At 44.4% G+C, this 20390-nt stretch overlaps 1 protein-coding gene across 1 annotated transcript in view; it reads right to left on the reverse strand.

The window, feature by feature from the left end:
* Window positions 1-20390, reverse strand: part of LOC130114377 (neural-cadherin-like) — a 157464-nt gene that overhangs the window by 17042 nt on the left and 120032 nt on the right. Inside the window, exons 23-28 of the mRNA XM_056282241.1 lie at window positions 12281-12495; window positions 8891-9018; window positions 8435-8562; window positions 6317-6440; window positions 3496-3679; window positions 2538-2704 (exon numbers count right to left, since the gene is read on the reverse strand). Coding sequence (XP_056138216.1) covers window positions 2538-2704; window positions 3496-3679; window positions 6317-6440; window positions 8435-8562; window positions 8891-9018; window positions 12281-12495 — 946 coding nt within the window. The remainder of the gene's footprint in view (window positions 1-2537; window positions 2705-3495; window positions 3680-6316; window positions 6441-8434; window positions 8563-8890; window positions 9019-12280; window positions 12496-20390) is intronic.

The raw sequence follows: 20390 nt of genomic DNA on the forward strand, positions 1-20390 counted from the left end.
GTTTCATTTGATCACTAGTCGGCCATGACCGGCGACTGAAAAGTGGAATGCACTGATGAACAATAAAGGGATTGTTAACTGTCTTTCTTTCTGAGAGGTAATGAAAATTAATTGCTTATTTCACTGCACTAAGTATTTGGTGGGTCCCAGGCCAAAAAGGTATCTCCACAGGTGGCTCACAGCATGAAAAGGTTTGGGAACCCCCTGCATTCTTTTTTTTTTTTCCTCCTTTTTCTCCCCAGTTGTATCTGGCCAATTACCCCACTTTTCCGAGCCATCCTGGTCGCTGCTCCACCCCCCCTGCTGCAGACTACCACATGTCTCCTCCGATACATGTGGAGTTGCCAGCTGCTTCTTTTCACCTGACAGCGAGGAGTTTCACCAGGGGGACGTAGCACATGGGAGGCTCATGCTATTTCCCCCAGTTTCCCCTCCCTCCGAACAGGCGCCCCGACTGACCAGAGGAGGCGCTAGTGCAGCAACCAGGACAGATACCCACATCCGGCTTCCCACCTGCAGACACGGCCAATTGTGTCTGCAGGGATGCCCGACAAAGCCAGAGGTAATACAGGGATTTGATCCGGCAATCTCCGTGTTGGTAGGCAATGGAATAGACTGCCACGCTACCCGGGCGCCCAGATGACCTGCATTCTTTAAGAGCTGGGATAGGTGGGGTTCAACTATATGGTGGGATTCTTTTTTTTTGTACAGCATCAACCACGATGTTGATTCTGTGCAAGAAACAGAACCTAACAACACACCACAAAAGGTAGGCCGACTGCCATATTGAGGAGAGGACGCTAAGGTGAACTGGAAACGTGTAAGTACAAGGACTGCCAAACTTAAGTATTTAGAGGAGTCTAGCAGTTATGCCGGCATGAAAATGGTGCCAAATAACAGTGTTTGAAATTAAATTCAGCAATTTCTGAACCATGATGCTTCACAAAGCTGCCGTGTTGAACAGCAGCAGTAATAGCGATCTGGAAGGGAGGGTGTACAAGGAACAACAATTATCTTTGGCAGTTAAGGATGAACAGACACAATAGACCGAGGCTGGGAGGGGCTCCCATAACTACAGCTTGTACATGTCCAAATCTTAATTGGAAACAGTGGGCCAAGATAATTCAAAATGGAGCGTAAAGGTTTCAGCCCTGCCCGCATTAACCACCGCTCTCTCAACATGGTCGTCTCAAATAACACCCCAATCCAGTAGCCCCCACTGCACACACACGCACACAAACGCACACACACACACAAAGCATGCTATCTGCTTTACCCTGCTTGCCCATTTGTAACCTAGTAAGTGTGAATGCTTGGATATTTATTCGGTGTGTACTCGATCCCCTCTCTCCCCTTAGAGAGAAAAGGGTCAAGAGGCAGGCCTTTAAATTAGGGCTTGTTGTCAGCAGACACACTAGGTTTGTACTCAAGTGTTTCTAAGAGCTTTGAGACGCCAGGGCTGCAAACGCTCCGCCGTGTTGCTGCAGACAGACATCAGATGTTTTATACAGCTCACCAATTCAACTCCGCCGAGGTTTTCAACAGAGACAAACTTCACATCTCACACACAGCAAAAGGCTACAGCCGTTTCCTTTCCCTGTCACTACGGGGCTGCTACAAGGGGATAAGGGCACAACAAGCCCCCCCCCCGCCAAATTTTTCAAAACCCAAACAGAGACAAGCGAGACAACTGCCGCTTAACCGGTGCACTTTAACACAGTACAAGCACACAACAAGATGTTTCTGAAAGACAGGCCAGTGGCTCAGAAGATAATACAGAGATGGATTCACTGAAAACAGCTGACCTGTGAGCTTGCCAAGGATGACAGTTGCTAGCGGAGCCATTTACTGGATGGCGCTGTTGAAAGTCCTGCCTGTCAATCAGGGGAGATGAAAGGCTCGGACGAGGAACGTCTGAATCATGTCCACTCAGGAATGTGTCAGGGGGGAGAAGGCTTGTTGTGGAGTTTCAGGAAACTGGAGCATACTAGTCTCATGTAGAAATGTTTTGGCAGTTCAAGCACCACGCACAGGAGGTGGCTTTGAATCACCCCCCCCCCCAACACACACACACACACACACACTAAAACAAGGCTGTGTAAAAGGTCTGAAGCAGCAAGCAGGAGATTTGACCTTCACTTAAGAGCAATCTGCCCTCCAAACATACAGCATCATTAGCAACAGCACACACAAACACACACACACAAACACAATCACTCTCTTCCCAGACAGAACTGTGTTTGCAACATTAGGCAGAGACAGAAGCAACCTTGACTAGAGCAAAGGCTTTTTTTTTTTTGAGGTGGCAGCCTCTCTCTTCAGGCATGCTGAGCTACGTCGCCGGGAAAATAAAAAAATCACTCAACCCCCACGTTATCCACCCATATGACTTCAACCCTGATATTAGGCACTCTGTCAACCGTAACACATTCACTTTCATTTGTTGGGGACCTTAATTACCACGTCAAGGCCTGCAAAAAAAAACCCCCACTGCAAGCGTCATCAAAGGTGGAGGGAAGTGACCGGCTGTTGCTCACCTCCAGATGCAAGTACTCGTTCTGTTCCTGGGAGAGAAGGCTGAGGATGACGCCGCTGACAGCCCGAGTGCGGACAGCAACTTGAACCCGTGTCTGTCGTGCAGGCAGGGACCATGTGAGCTGGAACTGAATGTGGCTCCGCCCCTCAAAGGAAACCTCTGGAGCGACTTGTAAATCAAACAGGCACAAACGGGCATGTTGTTCAAATCAGTACTGCTGTCAGTTGAAATAGAGGAAGAGACCAGCAACTTACTGAATGTTCACTGCTTTCATACAGCAGTGAATATTCAGTAAGTTGCTGGTCATTTTCCCAGAGAAGTGCTATGGCAGGAAACAGTGTGTGTGTGTGTGTGTGTTTGTGTGTGTGTGATGGTGGCAGCCAAGTGAATACAGACTTGCCTACACCTTCCATTTGGATTGTGTACTTTGCGAGGTCTATAACATAAAAGAAATCAGTAGACACTTTAAATACACCCATCCATTATCCAAGCTGCTTATCCAAATTAGGGTCGCGGGGATGCTGGAGCCTATCCCAGCAGTCATTGGGCAGCAGGCGGGTAGACACCCTGGACAGGCCGCCAGGCCATCACAGGGCTGACACACACACACACACACACACACACACACACACACACACACACACACACACACACACACACACAGTCACAGTCACACCTAGGGACAATTTAGTATGGCCAATTCACGTGACCTACATGTCTTTGGACTGTGGGAGGAAACCGGAGCACCCGGAGGAAACCCACGCAGACATGGGGGAGAACATGCAACATGCAAACTCCACCCAGAAGACAACCTGGGATGACCCCCAAGGTTGGACAACCCCAGGGTTTAAACCCAGAACCTTCTTGCTGTGAGGCAACCATGCTAACCACTGCGCCACTTTAAATACACTTTCCCACAAAACTCTTGAGGATATTTAACAGCATGTTTATGAGCCCACCTTGGTCACATTGTGGCCCCGTATATCCAGGCTCACATAGACAGCTGAAGGAGCCCCTTTCCCCTTGACAATGCCCCTTCTTGCCACAGGAAGGAAGTTGCTCCATGTTGGTGCAGTGGCCATCAACAAGAGAGCACCCTGGCAAAGTGTTGATGGATTCAGCTGGAGAGCCAAGGTCATAGAACTGAAAAAAGAAAGAGGGGAAGAAAAAAGAGAGGAGAGAAAAGCGGGGGGGGGTCTTATGATTTAATCAAGGTAGATGAATGAATGGACACAATCATAAAAAATCAACTCGAGTGCTGCATTCCTTTATAATACCATTCAGAGAGAGAGAGAGAGAGAGAGAGAGAGAGAGAGAGAGAGAGAGAGAGAGAGAGAGAGAGAGAGAGAGAGAGAGAGAGAGTGAGAGAGCTTTATAAACTACTGGCAAAAAAATAGGTTGCTTGCAAGAATGTCATTTGCAGTGCAGTTATTGGCAATATTGAATTTCCAATATTATGTCATATCCTGCAGTGTTATAGCCTTTTAATGAATAGCATATAACCCTTACTGGCATGAAGCATGTCGAATTGCAAAGAAAAAAGGGGTGTGAACAGAATGATAAAAAAAAAAAGTTGAGGCAAAACACATAAAACCCTTCTGGAATCTCTCAGCTTGAGGGGTAAATTCACTTTTCTTTTTTTTTAACCGTAACACCATTAAAGCGTTGCCAAATATCATCCAGAATCGTACAGACAGAAACTTCACTGATCACTTCAGTGTTGCTAATCTTACCATTTTGCCGAATCCTCTCGCTGGGCTTCAACACAGTCTAACGGGGCAGTCGTTTAAGCCTTCCAAAAACCACAATAATCTCCTTTTCAAAAATGGGAAGCTCATGGTGCAGTCCCACATATCTACATTTATTTTAAGTTTGGTCAGAAAAGTTTTTTGCATGGGAGAGAATTCTGATTTGATCTGAAACACCTTTTAGTAGTTGACGTCATACATCCCAATCATCTATAAACTTCCACAAAGCATCCAAAGGGTTTGAATCAAGTGCGACTGAACTTGGTATATATCCGTGAAGACGTTTCGCCTCTCATCCAAGAGGCTTCCTCAGTTCGTGCCTTTCTGACTAGACCAAGCTAGTCTGACTGGCTGGTGATGAAACTCAGAATTTATCCTCTTTGGAGTCGTTATCGGAGCTATAGACGTCCATGGCTCTTTGTGTTCCGATGTTTACTAACACCCGTCGCTAAGAGCCATAGATATGAGTGGCTCTTTTGTACTCCGATGTCCAGCCGCGCAATTTGCATTTGTTCAGCAGCGACGGTCGTTGGGGGTGTTAGTTTCGACTTCATTATTCAGTGGTCATGAGAGTCGTTGGAGCCGTTAGTGACCGACTGTTGTTCTTGGAGGCTAGGCTTCTTGAGTCTCCTGGGTAGAGATGAAAGGACGGCATTGTAAGTGGGAGATAGGTGGTGTCACAGACCTCCTCCTCTGTTGAGGGATGGTTATTCCAGTTTCGCATAGATGGCTTCCTTCACCCCTCTTTCAAACCATCTATCTTCTCTGTCCAAAATGTGTACGTTGCTGTCCTCGAAGGAGTGTGTCTTCTCCTTTAGGTGTAGATAGACTGCTGAGTCTTGTCCTGAGGAGTTTGGCCTTCTGTGTCGGGCCATCCGTTTGTGTAGTGGTTGTTTGGTTTCCCCTATGTATCGGTCAGTGCAATCCTCATTGCATTGTACAGCATACACCAGATTGCTTTTTCGGGTGTGTGGTACACGGTCTTTGGGATGAACCAGTCTTTGTTGGAGTGTGTTGCTGGGTTTGAAGTATACCGGGACAGGAGAGCCCTGCATATCAATAGCTCCGATAACGACAGGCGCGGCCAAACATCGGTATACAGAAGAGCCACTCATATCTATGGCTTTGTTAGCGATGGGCGTTGGTAAACATCGGGACACAAAGAGCCATGGACATCCATAGGTCTGATAACGACTCCAAAGAGGATAAATTCTGAGTCTCATCACCAGCCAGTCAGACTAGCTTGGTCTAGTCAGAAAGGCACGAGGCTAAATGTCTTCACGGATATATACCAAGTCCAGTCGCACTTGATTCAACTACTTTGGATAACCGTGACCTGGATGAATGAGAACATTCACAGACTTCCACAAAGCAGTGAGTCCCATAGCCCGGAAATCCTGCACGGTTGGTTATAGTCAAGTTCTTCCAGAAACCCTATTTGCGGAAGTGCAAAACTTGACAGAAAGCATGCTTTGTGACTATTTTTTGTTTTAATCAAACATATTAAGCTGCGTGACTGTACTGTGAGCTTCCCAGTTTGGACAAGGAGAGATTTTTTTTAAGGTTTAAACAATTCCCACATTAGATTGTGTTGAAGTCCAATGAGAAGATTCGGTAAAGTGGTAAGCGTCTCACTACTGAAGCGATTGACAATGTTTTGACTGTATGATTCTTAAATGATGCCCAACAATATTTTAATGTCAGTTAAAAATAAATGAATTGATCCTATGAAGCTCACAAAAATCAGAGCCAGAAGAAGTGAGAGAGGAGAGAACAAGAGGAAAGAGAAAGTAGAGGCACTTGACTATGAGAAAGTTACGAGCAAGAGGCACTAGATTTCACCACGTCTTCCAGCATAGCCTTGAGCCCACATTTACATTCCTATTGAAGTGGAGTCCTCCAGCACCCTTGCAGCAAGCCATCCAAACAGGTCAAGAATAAGATCTTAAAAGATGGAGTTAATCAGGAGAACTCACTGACTATAACGTGTTTACCCACAATCCATGTCATAGACAGGCGTCGTCACCCATACCTTGCTGTCCACAACCACGTTGCGAATGCATCCAGAGAAGTGTTTGTACTGTAGTTGTGGATATTCATATGATATGTTCTCATTGACCCCTCCCAGTTGCAATACATGACTTCCGTTCAGGTACCTGAGGAAGAAATACAACATCTGTCCATATAACAAAAACATACACAATTTTAAATATGCAATGATGAGTCCTTGTGATATAGACATATAATATCCATGTGTTTTTGATGGCGATACCTGCACTCTAAAATGTGAAAACAGCTTTGAGAAACTTTGAAGGGATTATAGATTGCAACCCCAAGGGGAGCAATGCAGGTTCTTTGCTTGACTGAGGATTTATTAAGCCTGACTTCCACTAACCTCTAGCATATAGAGGCTCTTTAACCAACTCTATAGGGATATATATTTTTAATGAGAAACCCAATGGTGCTTAAAGCTGAATTCCAAGATTTCCCTGATCAGTCCCTTCCTCTGGCAGCAAGAACTACAAACAGGGTGTAGCAGCCATTGTTGCTTGTGTGCCATCAGCTCAGCAGTAAACTGTTCCTACCATTGTAAAAACGGCATCCTCGAATCAAAGCTAACATAGCTCATCTAATGTATTACAAACTACATTAAACAATATTGGGAACACTGTTGTACTGCACTACTGACTGTAGAATTGACTGGTAGATGACCTGACTGACAGAAGCATCGCTACATCGTTGTCACGTTTCAATGCTTTTTAATGAGTGGGTAGGGACACGATTGTTGTTGCACCAGTGCTTGTCGTACCCAGGGATCGATTTAAGGGGTGATGCAAGGGGGGGACATTCCCCCTGTTAAATAAATTGGTTAAATCCTACCCTTTGTGGGACATCTGGGTAGTGTAGCAGTCTATTCCATTGCCTACCAACACAGGGGTCGTCGGTTCGAATCCCTGTGTTACCTCCAGTTTGTTCGGGCATTCCTACTGACACAATTCGCTGTGTCTGCGGATGAGAAGCCGGATGTGGGTAAGTATCCTGGTCACTGCACTAGCGTCTCCTCTGGTCGGTTGGGCCCCTGTTCGGGGGGGGGGGGGGGCTGGGGGGAATAGTGTGATCCTCCCACGCACTACGTCCCCCTGGCGAAACTCCTCACTGTTAGGTGAAAAGAAGCAGCTGGTGACTCCACATGTATCAGAGGAGGCATGTGGTAGTCTGCAGCCCTCCCTGTATCGGCAGAGGGGGTGGAGCAGCGACCGGGACGGCTCGGAAGAGTGGGGTAATTGGCCAAGTACAATTGGGGAGAAAAAGGGGGGAAAACTCCAAGAAAAAAAAAAACTACCCTTTGTAAAATTCCCATCTCCAGCTTATTGGTTAATGGCACTAGGCGATGTATCTTAATTAAGGAAAGTTGGTATGCATGAAGATATCTATTATCAATATGTAAATTCTATCCAAATTAGAGATTTGCGCACCAGCTCTCAAGTAGTTTTTAAATACACTTGGGGCCAGTTTCTTGGACACAAATTAAGCCTATGGAGTAAACTCATCTCTCATCATCATCCGGGGTCAGGTCACGGTGGCAGCAAGCTAAGTAGGGCATTCAAGAGGTCCTTCTCCCCAGCAACGCCCTCCAAGTCCTCCTGGGGGATCCAAAGTCATTCCCAGGCCAGAATGGACATGTAGTCCCTCCAGTGAGCTCTGGGTCTACCCCGGGGTCTCCTCCGAATTGGTCCTCCAGGACCAGTCTGCGATGCCTATGTACTAAACTAATTTTTGTATTCAGAATTTCCATTCAAAATTCAGTTTAACCCAAGACTAGCTTAATCTATGTCTGGGAAACCAACCCTTGGTATAGGAAAACCTTTCATGGTTAATAATGTGTAGGCTGATGGCTACAGCTTAAGAGGTGATTGTGGAAATTTTATACAAATTGACCACTAGTCCTACCGGTCAAAAATGTCAACAGCTGTATACGGAGAGTGTTTCTCCATCCACAGTAAAGATGCCAGTCTCCATGGTCCAGATGGATAAAACAACTATATAATGATGGTAAATCCTGGATTTCAGCTTTAATTGGTGTCTACTGGATCTTAGAAGAACACTGCAAAGCCCTTTTTAGGTGTGTGTTACATAGACTGAATCATACCTGTCTCTATTGGGCGTGACCCCTCTGATCTCACAAGAAGAGCGATCTTCCGTCATGGCCCATGAGTTAACGCCTTCTGTCTCCATGACAATGGCACTGGAACATCGATCAAGAGTGAAGCGCACTTCCTTTAAATTGGAGAGAAGAGCACATGGGTCATAAAGACTGTGTGTGTGTGTGTGTGTGTGTGTGTGTGTGTGTGTGTGTGTGTGTGTGTGTGTGTGTGTGTGTGTGTGTTGTGGATGAGTGACGGTAACCTAATCCTCGGTTTCTGTCTTTTCACCGGCAGAGGTCACATCAGACTGAGCTAATGTTCCAAGTGGCATGTAGTGTTAGCCAGTGAGCCACAAAATGGACAACATTATGGTACACAGTTTGACTTTGATATTCTCCCACACACAAGGAGAAAGCAGAAAAATATAAGTACTGGGTATAAAATCACTATGGCTCACTTACTTTGCTATTGCTCCTCACATCAAGGCGATGCCAACGCCTATCGGCCACCGCAATGTTGCTCGGCAATTGGAGGACCAAGGTTCCCGATCCATGGTTAATTTTCAGACTTGGTGTTCCACCAATCAGTTCTGGAAACAAAAAACAACAAAAAAGGGATGAATGTTAACACCAGCTTTCCTGGTAAAAAGAAGAAAACAGGATTTTGTATATTTTAGAAACAATTGCACAGGATTCTTTGACTGGACACCTTTTAGTCAAGATCGTGGTTGACTTCATCAGCATCATTTTGATTATCATCATCAACAAAAATAATAATAAAAGAATAATATTAAAATAATAATAAAAGCGGCGCTTTAGGAAACATACTGTATGGGGTGGGAGAGTGAGAATTAGCTTTATCATAATTATCAAGGTTATTTCAAAAAGGTAGCTGTCGAACGCAACCTGTGCAGTCAACAGGTAATTAATTCTGACAACGAGGACCATTCAAGGTTAGCTTTGCTGCTGATCTCAGTACATTTAAGGCAGCAATGAATTCTTGAGATTCTTGGGATGTCGTCTGTAAAATTTTAACAACAGGTATGACCCATAGCTTCAAGCTGTTTGAGATATTTTATACCAGACAATTAAACTGGGGCTGAAAATAGGCAGGTACCTCCAAAATCCATGCTACAATATTTTAGTGCCAATTATAAACATATTGTGATTTGTTTTTTTTTTCTGTCATGATGTTGCGATTCCATATTACGATACTTTTAAGGCACCAGCTCCTCTTATCTACAGCAAAATGTGAAAACTGAATAATCCAAATGTACAAAAAAATGCATTTATATTAATCCCCACATGTTATAAAAGCATAAAGGGAAAATTCACCGATTTTCAACCTTATCTGTCTATCGACGATAGAACATGAAAAACACCTGCGGTTGTTCCCGACTGTTTCTGTATCTCTGGGGCGGCGGTGAGACAGAGGTTTTTCCGGCCGCCAAGTGACCTATCGTGACGTCATCTGGCGGCCGGAAGCACTAAATACAGCCGAGCAGGGTTTCTAATACTCTAATCTAATCCAAACACGCTGTTCCAAAAAAAAAAAACAAAAAAAAACACCCTTATTCTTTCGTCTAAGCTATGTTTACGGTGTCCGGGTAGCATAGTGGTCTATTCCGTTGCCTACCGACACAGGGATCGCCGGATCAAATCCCTGTGTTACCTCCGGCTTTGTCGGGCGTCCCTATGGACACAATTGGCCGTATCTGTGGGTGGGAAGCCAGATGTGGGTATGTGCCCTGGTCGCTGCACTAGCGCCTCCTCTGGTCAGTCGGGGCGCCTGTTCGGGGGGGGGGACTGGGGGGAATGGCGTGATCCTCCCACACGCTACGTCCCCCTGGCGAAACTCCTCGCTGTCAGGTGAAAAGAAGCGACTGGCGACTCCACATGTATCGGAGGAGGCATGTGGTAGTCTGCAGCCCTCCCCGGATCGGCAGAGCGGGTGGAGCAGCGACCAGGACAGCTCAGAAGAGTGGGGTAATTGGCCAAGTACAATTGGGGAGAAATTGGGGGGGGGGGGTGCTATGTTTCCAATTGTGGAAATAACGTCCCACAACACGAGTGCAGAGGATTTTAAAGGACGATATAGCAGCTTACAAGCTATGCATTCTGGTACATATAGGGGTTGTGGGAAAGACTCTGAGCAGAAGAGCACCAATTTCTCCGTCAATATAATACACAGTGAGGACTTTATTACTTCAATCAATGACAGTACTGATTGCACATACACAAAACCATCGGTGAAATTTCCCTTTTAAAGCATGCGTACTATATCACCTTGAATAAATATTCAAACAGTTCAAACTCAAATGCTCAGAGTTGTACGAATCGTTACACCAAACCCCTTCACAGCATCAGTTCAACGTGCTTCAGCATTGCAATTCAGGGGAAATGCTACTGTATACAATCATCATGGCTTAGTATCGCTACTTTGCACCAAATCACCCCCCCCCCCAATTTAAACTACTATCCAATGGCGATACGCTTCATCGGGATCTGCTCATCACAGTCTCTATCATAGCTAACACTGTGATTGCCCCTTTAGCACATTTGCTATCATTATTTTACGCCATTGTACCATCATGCCAGAGATGTAGAATTAACATAATGTAGTTTGCAAGATAACTCTATTTCTATGTAGAATACATAATCCTTCAGGTCACGGGTGTGAATTTGTACCCCACATTGGACACTAACTTCCTTTAAGACAAGCATCCAACCGCTATGGAGGTTCAGGCCCCCAAGCACCCCCTGAAATAGTATCTTGTTCAAATATCTTGAACAAGATACTTCCCTACAGGGATCAATTACATATCGCATTCAAATTAAACATTATACTACATGCTGTAGCAGCAGAATGGGCTGATTCAGAGAGGAGAGACTTTATTCATCTTACAGCTGACACACATTGGACACACACACACACACATATGCATGCAGGGAGTGGTGGCTGAAGAAATGTTCCTTCTGAATGTTCCCCATCCTGTTGACCTTCCTCCAGGGGCAGCCAGGAGCAGTGGGCAGCCCTTTTCTTCGGCGCCCGGGGACCAATTCCAGATGGATATCCATGTCCGGCGGTGCAGTGGTTAGCGCGGTCGCCTCACAGCAAGAAGGTCCTAGTTTTGAGCCCTGAGGTAGTCCAACCTTGGGGGTTATCCCAGGTCATCCTCTGTGTGGCGTTTGCATGTTCTCCCCGTGTCTGTGTGGGTTTCCTCCTGGGGCTCCGGTTTCCTCCCACAGGCCAAAGACATGTAGGTCAGGTGAATCGGCCATGCTAAATTGTCCCTAGGTATTAATGTGTGTGTGTGTGTGTGTGTGTCGGCCCTGTGTGATGGCCTGGCGGCCTGCTGCCCAATGACTGCTGGGATAGGCTCCAGCATCCCCGAGACCCTGAGAGCAGGATAAGCGGTTCGGATAATGGATGGAATATCCATGTCAGGGTCAGGGACAGGATTATTTGTTGGGGTTCTTTTTGATGTCAGAGGAAACCCATGTGAGCAGAGGGAGAACATGCAAACTCTACACAGAAAGGACTCTAGTTGAGGGATAACCTACCTGAGCAAAGGGAGAACATGCAGAGTACACACACAGCCCCTGCAAACCGACAGGCCTGGGGAGAACATGAGAATTCTCCCAGTACCAACCCCACTCCAGGGAGGGATTGAGCCCAGCACCGCGCCACCGAGCCGCCAAGAATTGTACCATATATCCAATTAAACACCAGCCAGTAAGCAAGCAAGCACATAAAACCAAGTTCCAAACTTAAGCAGAAAAGAAAAAAACACCATGGAGGCCCCATGACATGGATTTGATTATTTCATTATTTTGATGTTCATTTTTTACCTATGGCCATGTAGTCCTCAGAGTCCCCGGGTAGCAGAGTGGCCAGTGGACCAGCATACAACAACAGCCCGTCATCCTCCTCTGCCATAAACTCCACAGAGAGATGGCTATCAAAGCAGGGCCTTATGGGAGGAAACCAGGCATAGCCATTGCCATGGAAACTAAGTCTCGTCTGCTGGCACTCCGGACCATCAAACTGTGGGGGGCACCGGCACCTTTAGCATCCAAATAAAAGAAAAGAAGAATGGAGAAAAAAAATGAATCAAAACTAAAAACAGGAAAGAAACAATGTTTTCCTGTTCATATTTTCTGCTTCATCGTCCTGTCAACTGACTGATGCAACGCTTATGACCTGACAAAAACAATAACACACAGGCTGTCAAGAGGCAGCAAAAAACAAAGCTTGGTAAATTGCAGAGCTCTCTCAGCATCTGCTACCTTTTTTTTTGTTTGTTTGTTTTTTGTTTTGTTTTTTGCATAGGTTGCTCATCATTAAGGCCTGGTCCACACTGCTTGCCTCTACCTGTACACGTGATGGCTACCTCGCTGAACTGCTGTGGCTTGCATGCGTGTGGTGTCCACACAGACAGCATTGCTGCTGCGGCGCTGCTACTGCCAGCCCTACCTTTCTACACTGAGTTTAACCTTTGATAATGGCCATTAATAATCGAATATTTCAATTCATTTCATCATGAATTTCATACTTAGTTTAGACACATATAGCCTCTGCTTTCTCCTAACACACAAATGGTTAAAAAATTATATTTATGTTTTTTTAATGTTTGTGACATATTCTAAAGATATAAACATTTAAGCTACAGCGAAAGGTGTCGGTTGTGCAGTGTTGCTGGTATGACGTCAATGTAACTATCAATAGAAAACTTTCACTGTCTATTTTTGCTGAGAACCACATGCAGAGAAAATAGGCTCGACGCTGAAATTCTAGTTAATGCGCCGCTGCAGCCGCACTGCTCACGCAGGCTGCGTGGCTGCTCTAACTTGTTAACATGGGCATCGAAATGAAAAGCAAGAGGTTCTGCGGCGCACACGTGCTTCTCAGGTAGGCGGTGTGGCCCGGGCCCAAGTGCAGTCAATAAATGTTTTATTTCAAAGTCTGTTACTACATCGTCTGCTTTGGCCACATTTGCCCACACCTAGCAGTATTGTATGCCTACCCGGCCTGAAAGAGGGCTTTTTCCTCTGATGATCTTCCACTGGTTTCTCTCAGTTCTTTTCTTTCTGAAAAGCTTTTTTCCCTTTGGAGTTTCTCCTCATCTTAATCAAGGCTCTGAGGATACAGTGTGTTGTTCATTATCATTTATTGCATCCGCTTGTTTTTTGCTATGCGAGTATAAAACCTCTTAGACTGCGTGGCAAGGTTGTTGCTACGGGAGGAGTTTTGGAGATGAAAGGAGGACACGGTTAGGCGGTTAACACAGGATTTATTCAGTACTGTATCTCTCTCTGTCTCTCACTCCGCACAGGCTGGTGCACTCTGGTGCTGTTGCTGATGCTTCACTCTCTACCTTAGTGCATGCATACAGCTTCCTTTCTCTGTTTTGGCCGCCCTGTGTTTCGCTGTGTCCTCATCAGTGTCAGTCAGATTAGGACCCAGCTTCACTGCAGTACATAAGCACAGTTTGTTAATTACGCACACCTGAAGCCAACTGCACACCTGAGGCCAATTGTTGCCCCTTAGCCAGGGCAACATCTGGCCGACAGCCAGCCCCCCCCCTCCCCAAGTGAGAGAGGAAACCGGCCACCACCATCTGCGCCCCCGGCCTATGGACCACCTTGAACTTAAAAGGCTGTAACACCAGATATTAATGGGCAGAGGCGAGACCAAATCACTGTTTTCCTAAGTCATAAGTCTTAAGTCTTGGCATTCAAGTCCCAAGTCACACAAGACAAGTCCCAAGTCAAGACTGACCAGTTCCAAGTTGAAATCTTTGGCCTTGGACAAGGTACACATCAAGTCTTTCAAGTCATAAGGCTCAAGTCCAAGTGAAGTCATGAGTCATTGGTGTTAAATTCAAAGTTGCACTGCAGGTCTTTTCCAGTTTTTTTCCAGTCAAGTCTAAAGTCATCAAATTTGTTAAATGAGTCTGACTCGAGTCCTAGACATGTGATTCAAGTCCACACCTCTGCCAACAGGTGTTCCATGTGTTGGCATCCTTCATGTGGTAGAGCCACAGGAGCGGAGCATGGTGCAAACAGAGGGTGAATGAGTGCCCCAGGAGGTAGAAGCGGAGGGCGCCAATCGCCCATCTGATGGCTAGACACTCCTTCTCGACTGTGCTGTACTTCCTTTGCTCCTCTGCTAACTTATGACTAATGTGCAACACCAGGCAATCGACCCCCTCCACCTGCTGGGACAAAACGGCCCCCAGCCCTCTGTGAGATGAGTCAGTCTAAAAGACAAAAGGGAGAGAGAAGCTAGGAGTGTGGAGCAGTGGCTCCCCACAGAGAGCTTGTTTAACCCTCTCGAACGCCACCTGACACTGCTCCATCCACTGGACCAGATCTGAGGCACCCTTTCAAGTGAGGTCGATCAGGGGACTAGTTAGCTCCGCAAAGGAAGGGATGAACCACCTGTAGTAATCGGCCAGTCCCAGGAATGCCCTCACCTGCTTTTTCGTCTCGGGCTTTCAGCTGGTTGCAATCACTTCTAATTTCTCTAAGGACGCAACAGCCTGCTGCCTAAGTAGCACCTCAGATACCGTACCTCCTGCCACCTGACCGCACAACATCTTCACCTTAAGGATTCGAGCACTACCGCAACTTGCTGCATATGCTGCACCCAGCTGCTACTGGGGATGATAACATCATCCAAGTAGGCAGCAGTTTACGCAGCGTGTGGCTGCAGCACCTGGCCCTGAGATGTTGAAATGTGGCAGGAGCCCCTAACAGCCCGAACAGAAGTATTACGATTTGGTACAAACCATCTGGCATAGAGAAAGCCGTTTTTTCCTTAGCCTCTGGCAACAAGGGAATCTGCCAGTAGCTCTTGGTTAAATCCAGTGTTGTGAAAAAGCGAGCAGAGCTGAGCTGGTCCAGGAGTTCGTCAACCCTAGGACCCTACCCAATAAATCCATATCTATATCTATATTAACATGATGCTGGTCGCGTGGCTTGGGTCCTGGACATTTCCGATGGCGTCTGGACACTGCTTGGCATCCTGCACTTCATATTCTTCATAAATTTTATGTCCATTATAATTCTGTTTATCCTCTTTCAATGTTGTTAATGTTTATTTAGATCTCCATTAGCTGTTACGCAAGGCAACAGCTACTCTTCCTGGGGTCCACATTAAAAACATCCTACAACAACATCCATGTATACACATGCTTTCACATGCATGCATACATAAACACAATTGCATCATTAAATTCAATTCATCCCCCAGCCCATCCCACCCACCTCAATTAAACCAGCATTATTAGAGAAGTCAAACACATAACCCCCCTGCCCCCAAACATACACACACACACACTTACAGTAGCATCTATCACAGACTACTCCTACTAACTGCTTTGAGCTACATACTTCAGAATAAAAATATAAAAAGTTATGTATTAGACATTTTAGACATTGTGTATGTCTGTACCCAAAAATAACCTCTTAAGTTGCTTTTTAAAACTTTCTTTACTTGTTGCATGAGTAATAACGTATGGCAACCTATTCCACTGTGAAATGGCCCTATACGTAGCAGTTCTTTTCATTGCATTTGTTCTGGGTTGAGGAATTGTAATATGACCCCTGCTGACTTGTCTTGTTCCATGTTCATGTCTGTCCTGGAAAACGTTATTCTTGAGTACAGGCAGCAGGGTTGTTTTGACACAAACTATATTCCTGAATAACGTTAGAAGACTGCGTGTTAATCCGTCTTCTACTTTCAACCAGGCAAGATCACGGTGCATTTGGTCTATACCTTTTCTCATTGAACACCTGAGTGCAAGATGTGCTGCTCTATTCTGCACTATCTGAAGCTTGTTTAGCTCCTGTTTTGCTGCACTTGACCAGATTGCTGGGCAGTAGTCAAGGTGTGACAAAACCAAGGTTTGTATAACCTGTAAGATGGTAGTTGGCGTAAGGAAAGAGGAATATCTTCTTATCATAGATATTCCTCTCCCCATTTTTCCAATTATTTTGTCTGTGATTCTGCCACAATAGTTATTCACCAAGAATGACTCCTAGAAGTTTAGCCTCAGTAACTTGTTCTATGCAGCTGCCCTTGATAGATATGCTTAATTGGTTCTGACATCTTAATGCATGGTTTGAGCCAAAAACAATGCATTTTGTCTTTGATACATTCAAAACTAGATTGCTTTTGGTTACCCAGTTCAAAATTAATTTCATATAATTTTCCAATAGAACATTTAACTCATCCACACTGTTGGATGACATATACACTGTGGAATCATCAGGAAACATAGCTAAGCTAGCATTACTCAAGACAAGTAGCATATCATTGGTAAAAATAGAGTAGAGCAATGGGCCCAAACAACTTCCTTGAGGAACACCACACTGTACTGTCCTTACAGTAGAAAAACTACCGTTAAAGTAAACAGTCTGTGTTCTGTTTGATAAGTAGCTCCTCATCCAATTAAGGGTCAAATTATTAAAGCCATAAGCAGCAAGTTTAATTAAAAGCATCTCATGGTCTATCAAATCAAACGCAGCACTAAAATCAAGTAGCACAGCACCCACGATCCTCTTCCTGTCCATATCCCTCAGCCACTGATCACTCATCTACATCAAAGCAGTACTTGTGGTGTGATCTTTTTTGTAGGCATGCTGAAATTCAGAGTTAAGTTTGTTAATAGAAAAATAAGATAAAATGGTCAAACACAACTCTTTCCATAAGCTTGCTTAGCACCAGAAGAATGCTGATAGGACGGCTATTAGCACCTGTAAACATGTCCTCCTTGTTTTTGGGTAAAGGAATAACTTTTGAAGCTTTCCATGCCAATGGACATACACCCTTCTGTAAACTTAGGTTCAAAACATGGCATATGGATAAAGCAATAGGGTCAGAAACCATTCCTAAGAGTTTCCCATACACAATCCTGAGGGTTTTTCACTATTTACACTACTAGGACGTGTTTCTACTGTATTCACTTGAGCAGCTTGAAAGTCAAATTCACAAAATGTTCAATCAATTGTTTTGAAAGTTTGCTATCTGAAGTTGTTGTTTCACTTTTTAGTTTCTCAATCTTTCCACCAAAATATTCATTAAAATAGTTAGCAATATCTTGAGGTTTATTAAGGATGGTACCGTCTGACTCCAGGAAGGAGGGTGTATTTTCCCTCGATCTACCCATTAGCTCGTTTAAAGTTTTCCACAGTTTCTTTCCATCATGTTTAATTTCATTTATCCTATTTTGATAATACCTTCTTTTCTTTTTTTCTATTTATTTTTGTCACTTGGTTTCTTAGTGAACAATATGACTTCCAATCAGTTGCATTACCAGACTTAATTGACTCAGTTTTCATTTTATCCCTCTGGGCCATCAAAGCTTTCAGTTCCTCATCAATCCAAGCTGCTTTTCTTTTCCTTACTGTGAATTTCCTAATGGGATCATGTTTATCAGCCTCTTCTAAAAACATATTTGTAAAAAGTTCAAGTGTTGCCTCCACATCATGTATTTTACAGACATTATCCCATTGCACCCTATTTATGTCCCTAATGAAATCATTCTCACAAAATGATTTAAAAGATCTTTGAACAACAACTTTAGGTCCAACTTTTGGAACTTTGGCTTTCCTAACAATTGCCGCCAAATCGTGATCACTGAAGCCAATTGGAATTGATATAGCCTTTGAGCACATTTCTTTTGCATTAGTGAAAATGTGGTCAATACAGGTTGCTGTTTTCTGTCCTGCACAGTTTGTATACACCCGAGTAGGTACATTCACCACCTGAAATAAATTACACACCTTTGCAATTTCACTCAGCTTCCTTTTCAATGAACATTTTGCAGAGAGCCAGTCTATATTAAAATCCCCTAGAAAATACATCTTTCTATCATAGTCTGTAGCATTCTGCAATATGTAACATATATCTTCTAAGTACTGAGCATTTGCACTTGGTGGTCTATAACAACACCCTAAGAGAAATGGTTTGGTGTGAGGTAAATGTATTTGAATCCATAGGGCCTCAATGGCTGAAGTCAAAAGATCCCCTCTTATCCTGACAGGTATATGGTTCTGGATATATATTGCCACACCATCATCATAGCTGTTTCTATCATTTCTAAAAACACTATATCCTGACACAGCAATTTCATTTACATCTACCGATGGATCTAAGTGAGTTTCTGAAATGGCAAGTGTGTGTAAATTCTCATTTTCCATTAAGGAAGTCACCTCATGAACTTTATATTTAAGACTGCATATATTAAGATGTGCTATTTTTAAACCCTTCTTTGGTAATTTAAAAGACATAGTGAATAATTTGTCTAATCTTCCATTTGAGAAACAAACATCAGAACATTCAACTCTTGTACAGTTTAGTGGGTCTTAATCCTCCTTCCATCCCTCCTTGGTTTCACAATAAGGCGATCATAACTAATAACTGCATAGTTCCCTCTAGCTCTTGCCTCCTTCATCACTGGCAGCAGCTCAGCACGCTTCTTGCACAGTTGATCTGAAAAGTCTTCGTTTATATACACTGAAGTGTTCCTTAGGTTAGCCCTTGCCCTTTTCACGATGAGTTGTTTGTCTTTAAAGCGTAAAAGCTTAACCACAACTGGCCTTGGCTTCTCAGGATTACCCATGAACTTTCCACTCCAGTGTGCACGCTCTATCTCTATAGTGTCCGGGTCCAGTTTGAGCTTTGAGGTGAATAGCTCTTGGATCTTGGTCTCAGTCTCAGCCCAAGTCTCATCTGCTTTATTGGTCTTGATGCCTTCAATGATGAGATTGTTCCTCCGGGTTTGGTTCTCCAGATAACCCACTCTCTCAGAATTATCATTTGAATCCAATGGCTTTGATTTGATTTGTAGGACCTGCTTTGCAAGATCCTTAGCCTCAGCTGAATGCTTTGTCTGGTCAGCCTTTATTTCATCACTGTCTTTTTGAGAGTATTTCAGACTAATCTTTAGCTCTTGAATCTCAGCCATCAGAGAATCAGTTCTCTTATTTGTTGACTCAAGGATCAATTGAGTAAAAGTACTGAAAGAGGCTTCTTGTCTTTTTAGTAATTCTTCATAAGTGTTTCTGTTGCTCCAACATGTCCTTGAGTATATCCATAGTTACAAAATCAGGCTCTTCACCTTGAGTCTTGTTTATATTCCTGCGAGACATCTTCAGATCTAACAGTATTTTCACTCCAAAGCAGCAATTACTTTCAGATATATTTAAAATTGAGGTCTTACCAGGATGTACCAGCTACTATAGGCAGGAATCACTCTGGGTATACAAGATCTTCTTTGAGTTTCCTCCTCTCTGGCTTAGGCTGTATCAAACGCAGCAGATTATTTAAGCGACCTAATCAGACGGTCCCGAGAGTTTTACACGATTCTGCTCTGTAGTCTTTTTTCTTTTTTTTTACCCCGAGGGTGTCGTGTTAGCTTTTCTCTGCCCCGGCCGGCTCTCCCGTCCCGGATGCGGGCCCCAGGAAAACACGGGGTGAGAAAGGCCCGGAGTTGGCAGAGTCAAACACAGGCCTGATCCAGTCTTTCTTTGGCAAAAATGTTAATTCAAGTTTAGTTTTACACCAGCTAACGCCGTGTCCACGTTTTTTTTCCCGCCGTTGGGGACGTGTATGGGTTTCATGTCGGACTCTTCCCGGATAACAGTCCGTAAATGGACAGTCCAGACCGTGACACGAGATAGACGCGAGATAGACGTCTGGATCCAGGTGTATCGCTGTAAACGAAAGCGTGTGACGGCTATGATTCTGAATAGAGTTACGAATTCCAAAAAACAATTTTTTTAAGATAATTATCGCTAAGCGATTGTGAGGTATTGAGCTTACTCTGACTTCCTCAATGCGGTACCGCAACACTCATGGAGACGAGAGTTCTATGAAGCTGTATTGTGTAAACTGTTGTATCGTGTAAACACAACATCCATTGCACGTTGTCCGTCTTTGGAGAGAGATTCT

Source organism: Lampris incognitus, chromosome 6, assembly GCF_029633865.1.
Source record: "Lampris incognitus isolate fLamInc1 chromosome 6, fLamInc1.hap2, whole genome shotgun sequence".
Taxonomy (NCBI): domain Eukaryota; kingdom Metazoa; phylum Chordata; class Actinopteri; order Lampriformes; family Lampridae; genus Lampris; species Lampris incognitus.